The sequence below is a fragment of the Populus euphratica genome, unplaced genomic scaffold, assembly GCF_000495115.2.
Source record: "Populus euphratica unplaced genomic scaffold, PopEup_1.0 scaffold221.1, whole genome shotgun sequence".
Taxonomy (NCBI): domain Eukaryota; kingdom Viridiplantae; phylum Streptophyta; class Magnoliopsida; order Malpighiales; family Salicaceae; genus Populus; species Populus euphratica.
Genome location: NW_011499927.1, coordinates 41,133 through 47,364, shown reverse-complemented (window position 1 = coordinate 47,364; position 6,232 = coordinate 41,133). Strand labels below are relative to the sequence as shown.

Below are 6,232 nucleotides of genomic sequence, written 5' to 3'. Positions count from 1 at the left end.
TTTTTCAAATAAGGTGTTTCTAGCTTAATAACTCAAGTTATGACTTTGAAAAATTAACACTAGTTGACATCATTTTATTTATTTATTTATTTTTATAATTTCATCATCATTTCACATTGGTTTGTTCTGTAAAAATAGGCCTTGTGGTTATTTTTTTGTTTTTCTATATGGTTGTCCCATCTTATAACCTATGTTATGGTTTTGGTAGGATAACCTAGAAAGGGGTCAATTTTTTTTTAAGGAATTGTAATATCTTTTTCAATCCCACCCTTTAAAACTTGGTTTTTTTTTTAAAAATAATTTTCATTATTTTTTTTTATTTTGGATTTTGTTGGGTTATCTAATTAGCCTAATCTAGATTGCGAGGTTTGTCTTACTTGGTTTTACTTTTTTTTTTATTAATTTTTTTTATTAATTTATTTTTTAATTTCATATTTCTACAGTTGGTTTGTTGAGAATCAAGTTTTTTAAATTTTTTTCTATTTATTTTCTATTAAGTTATCTTGTTTTTATTACCTAAATTATAGATTTATTATGTTAACTTGAATTTAAACCAAGTTTTTTTTTTTATCTAATTTCATTTTTCCAAGATCACTTTTTGGAATGAGTTATATTTTTTTTGGAAAAAAAAATTAAAGTTATCATGGTCATTGTTTTATTTGATTTATTTATTATCATTATTTATTATTTATTTTTAATTAAAATGAAATAAAATCAACATCAGTTGAATTTATAACATGATTCACAATTTTTTCTTCTTTCTTTAAAACATGCCTGTAATACATTAACATTAGTTTTAGAGCAAAGAATAATAATAATCTAATCTCACTGCATAGCGCTGGTACTTATTTAGCATTAACTATAATTGCATTGACCACCACTTGCGATCACACATATTTAGTATTAACTCCAAGTATGTTTAATAAATTATAATAAAAGGATTAGAGAAAAACTTAAAAATCCTTTAAAGAAAAAATAAATAATAAATTTGTGAAGAAAAAATAAAAAGTTGAAAGTTGAATAAAAATTTTAAAAATAAATAAATAATAAATAGTGAATTCATAAAATCATCAACAAAATACATGTTTTGTTAAATAATGAATAGATACTCATTATGTCCTATTATAAATTTAAATTATATTATATGCATTATTTAATTTGTATTTCAATGAAGACTTGCAGTGTCTTATAAATTTTTATACTCGTAAATGACTAACTATAACAATATAATTTGATGATTGTATATCTATGAAATTCATAGGTACTTATAGTGTTCTTTTTATGCTCAATAATTATATTATAAATTAAAAAAAAACAATACTTAATAGATACTTATAACATCTTTTTCTTTCTTCTCATTTTCTTTTGTCTTGAGAGAGAGATACTTGTGTTTTCAATATTCTATAATTATATAATGTTTCTTAAGAAGATAGGAGGCAATATAAAAAATAAATTGTTTTTTAATTTTCGAACATCGAAATCAATACTAAATTGGGAGTAACATTAGAGTAAAACTAAAGCAATTAAATCATTTTGTCTTTTCATAATGAAAATTATGTATATTATTGCATTTTTTACGCACACAATATTTACGTACATATTATTATAAATCCACTGCTGAATTAATACATAATACTTTTTGTATTTATATTTTATTTTGAATTTAATTTTTTTAAATAAGTGAATACTTTAAGACCTTGTGAATTTTTTTTTTTAACTACACTACTGAATCCAGTAGTGGCAGAATTGAAAGGAACTAGAAAAATATGAAATCAGGAATGAACTCTTACGCCAGAGGTGGACATGTTTAGGGAACTCTTACGCCAGAGGTGGACATGTTTTGCCCCTCGTACTAGTTTGGAATCAGCCAATGCTTTCATTCATTGGCTCAACCAGATTGATTTAGACTTTTAATATGAATCAATCCAGGTTAAAAAAAAATAAAATCAAAGAAAAAAAATTAATTGATCCAAAAAATCTGACATTAATTCATTAATTTTTTTAAAAAATAATTAAAATAATATTATTTTATTTTAAAAAAATATCTTGAAGTCAACTTGAATAACTCAAACCCAATCTTTTGATTTATAACTCGAGTCTTATTCTAGATTATATTTTAAAATTATGTTGTTATAAATTCTACCCAGCACAATATCTTCAAGACACAACGGAGAGTCAAAATATGTATTTGAAATTTTTTTATTTTTTTAATATTTTTAAATTATTTTGATGGATTAATGTTGGTAATAAATTTTAAAAAATATTATTTTAATATATTTTTAAAAAATATTTGTACTTGTTAAAATGCGTTATTGTCAATGTCGAGATCTTCATGGCTAAAACATCATATCATAATTTAGTTATTTGGCAATTATAGAAACGCAAGCATATTCTTTCTTCTTGTATTATTTTCCTCCTCGAGACGTAGTATCCAACATGGAAAAGGTCACAACATGCAAACATTACATAGTTTGGCCCATACCACAGATCCAAACCCAACAACTTTTGTCGATTGCATGGAAATTCTCCTCTCTCTCGTAGAAAGGTTCCAGACTCCCCAAAGAAAGCAGCAATTTTGCTACTCTCTTTATCGATCGATTCAAAGATTACTTCCTTCAAAATCACAGAACTAATATGAACGTAAGCGTTTCCTTCTCAACTACCAACCACAATGTACAGCCCATAAAAAGATTCTTCGAGGAAATCCACATCTCTAATTTATTCTACCTGTAAGTATGCACGCAATTTTGCTATAGGACAGCAGAAGGCATAAGAAAAAACCAAACATTCCAAAATACTAGGTGCATCTCTTTGTTACTTTCTTCCAGCTCTAGCTATAAAAGCCGTTGTACGTAGTCCAAATCAAGAAAGAAAGAAATGAATGCCCTCTATAATCTAGCTCTATGTCCAACTCCATGCTCTCATAGCACTCCAAAACATAACACAAAGTGGAAAACTGAAGTGAATGGGACTGCAACAGTGGCTCTCAAGGGAAAGGCATTGTCCAGAGCAAGTTCTGTAACTGGTAAGCAAAGAAGAATTGTCTCAGCTGCATCTGCTACAGAATTGACTCGTGTCAGTGAAACAAAAGGTCGACAAAATATCCCAACCGAGAAGCAGTTGGTTGATCCATTTCGTCAAGGGACCATCACTGAAGGGGGTGTTAGATACAGACAGACTGTTGTTATAAGGTCATATGAAGTCGGTGCTGATAAAACTGCAACATTGGAAAGCATTCTCAACCTTCTTCAGGTTAATTACTTGACAGAAACATTTTTAGTCTTTGTGAAGAGTACTGAGAGCATTCTCAAACATTTCACTATGAAATTCTCGTGAGGATGCAGGAAACAGCATTGAACCATGTGTGGGTATCTGGGCTACTAGGTGATGGATTCGGTACCACACATGGCATGGTAAGGAATAACCTCATATGGGTTGTAACAAGGATGCAAGTTCAAGTTGATGAATATCCCATCTGGTAATTAACCGTCACTTGTACGGAAGAAAATTATTGATGCATTGAATCGCAAAGGTCTAGTCACATTTTGGTGAGTTAAAAACGTGGATACTTGAGAAGCTAACTGTTTTTTGCAGGGGTGAAGTAATGGAGGTTGACACATGGGTCGGGCCATCAGGGAAAAATGGAATGCGGCGAGATTGGCTTATCAGAAGCGATGCCACCGGAGAAGTATTAGTTCGGGCTACAAGGTATGACTCTGAACGTCCTCATTCTTTCTTTCATGGTTCTCTTGGTTTCTCTACTAAGGCGTTGCAAATCTGAAACAGTACTTGGGTGATGATGAACCAACAAACTAGACGGCTTTCAAAGATGCCAGAAGTAGTCAGAGCTGAGATTTCACCTTGGTTTATAGAAAATAAAGCATTTGAAGAAGAAATTCCTGAAAAAATATACAAGCTGGATACGAATGCCAAATTTACAAGCAGCAACTTGAAGGTGATTTAGTATATTACTACCTTCAATATCAAAAATAGACTTCCGCCATCATACGCATACAATTTTCTCGGTCTAGAAAACATTAATATAAGCACAATCAAACAACGAAGCGATCCTGCTTTTGCCCTCAATCTAGATTCTAGGATCAGGAATATGCTGATAAGTTGCCTGTTGTCTATGTAGCCCAAGAGAAGTGACTTGGATATGAATCACCATCTGAACAATGTCAAGTACGTTAATTGGATGCTGGAGGTAAAGACATAATCACCCTGGCAAACCAATCTCATTACAAAATCTGGATAGCAGAACATGAGAATTGTAATCCTCGCTTTCTATACAGACCATCCCGCACAAGTTTTTGGAGAACTATCAGCTAACCAGGATTACTCTGGAGTATAAAAGGGAATGCAGCAGTTCAGACGTCGTTGAATCACTATGCAAACCTGAAGAAGAGAGATTTGAAGAAAGGCATCAAGACAGAAATGTTGGCAATGAAGATTCACTATCGTCAGCTTTATTTCAGGATGGTAACCACAGAAAATCATTCAAGGCATACACCCATCTTCTACAGATTACAGGAGATAAGGAAAGTGAAGAGATTGTTCGAGGTCGAACCATTTGGAGAAGAAAACTCTAGACTATGCACTAGGTACCCAGTGAGCTCATGCCAAGAAGAGCTGCTAGGCTATATATGGTAGCAACTGTCATTACATAAACATTCTAGCAGACAAGAATGTTAATACTTCCACTACAGCCTAGATAGGAATCAGGTATAAGACATAGTGACATACACGAGGGCGAGCTTAGCATGCTTTGTCTACTGTGTTCATTGGCTATTTGCCATTTAATTGCTACGAATAGTTGCTTTGATTACATTCATCATCAGGTGTTCAACGTGACAGCTACTTAGCTTGATTTTACATTTTAAAATTAATGACAATCCATGAAAAAAACCATGCTATTCTCTTCATTTTAATTTGAAAGATGGCAATTTTATCCCCAAAAAATAAAATATTCAATTTTAAGTAGTCATCAATTTGGTTACCATGAGCATTGAATTGTTAATTTAATATATTCCACATTTTTTTATAAATTAAACTGTGAAATGAAAATCACAAGATCATGATATCCAATCCTAGCAACATATATTTAACTCGATCAAAAATAAAATAACAATGAAAAAAATAATACACACACATATAGAGGGGGGGGGGTAAAGCCATGCTTAGAAATAGCTGTTATATCTAGGACCAAAGAATAGAAATCTTTTATATCTTAATCAAAATGGTTTGTTGAACAGTGGATGAGAATTATGTTTACCTCCAAGACTCTTATTATGAGAAACTCATAAGATCTCACAGTTCAAGGCTCTGCAGCTATTATGAGAAACTCATAAGATCTCACAGCACAGCTTTCCATCTCCGAAGCTGTGAAAGTTGACCACACAATCCAATGCCAAAAGGTGGGCGAAGGTTCTGCTGCTGAAGCTCTACCATTTATGACATCAGTTACCAAAAATTGAGGGAAAATAGATTGATGAATTTAGTGTACATTTTTTGTTTACAAACGAATCAACCCTTTGTTAAAGTATGATTATGCTCTTCTGACAGCAGGCCCAAGGATGAGTTACAGTGGCCCTTCTATTCAGCAGTATGTAAGGACAGATCGGAACTTCGTGTGGGGTCCTGAATCTATATACGCAGTATAAATAATATAATAAAATTATTTAAAAATTTAAAAAAATAGAAAATTTTGAAGTTATATGGAAATTTATTATATGAAGATGCCATTTTTATTAGTTTTAATTAATTATTTAAAAGTTAGATTGTTACAAATATTGACTTTTAATGATAATTTATATAAATTATTAATAAAAAAACTTCTAAACTTTTATTTAAAAGAGGAAGATTGTTATGCATAGAGTTCTAGTTCTTTATTTTATGATTTATATAGTTGTTTTCCTAACATACAACAATTAAAAAAATAAAAGATATAACTTATTATTTAAAAGAAAATATGAAAATCCTCGTAAATTGGTCAAATATTAATTTTCTCCCTGAATAATATACATATATTAATTCAAGATAATTTTAAAAATTAACTCAAGTAAGTTCTTGTATGATTTTTCTACATTTAGAAATATAATCCTTATATTAATTATATTCTAGTTTTTAATTTTTAAAAAATATTTTAGACAAATCATACTTAATTAAATCATTCTAGTTTAATTTTTGACTAATAGTTCTTAATATGTATGACCCATTAGGTTACTAATAT

At 30.2% G+C, this 6,232-nt stretch overlaps 1 protein-coding gene across 1 annotated transcript; it reads left to right on the top strand.

Moving 5' to 3' along the window:
- Window positions 1-2,877: 2,877 nt before the first annotated feature.
- Window positions 2,878-4,754, top strand: LOC105135820 (palmitoyl-acyl carrier protein thioesterase, chloroplastic-like). The gene is made up of 6 exons (XM_011040884.1): window positions 2,878-3,252; window positions 3,345-3,478; window positions 3,595-3,708; window positions 3,787-3,955; window positions 4,139-4,207; window positions 4,296-4,754. Exons 1-6 carry the CDS (start codon window positions 2,878-2,880, stop codon window positions 4,590-4,592), a joined length of 1,158 nt encoding a protein of 385 aa, XP_011039186.1. The 3' UTR covers window positions 4,593-4,754.
- The last annotated feature ends 1,478 nt before the right edge of the window (window positions 4,755-6,232 follow it).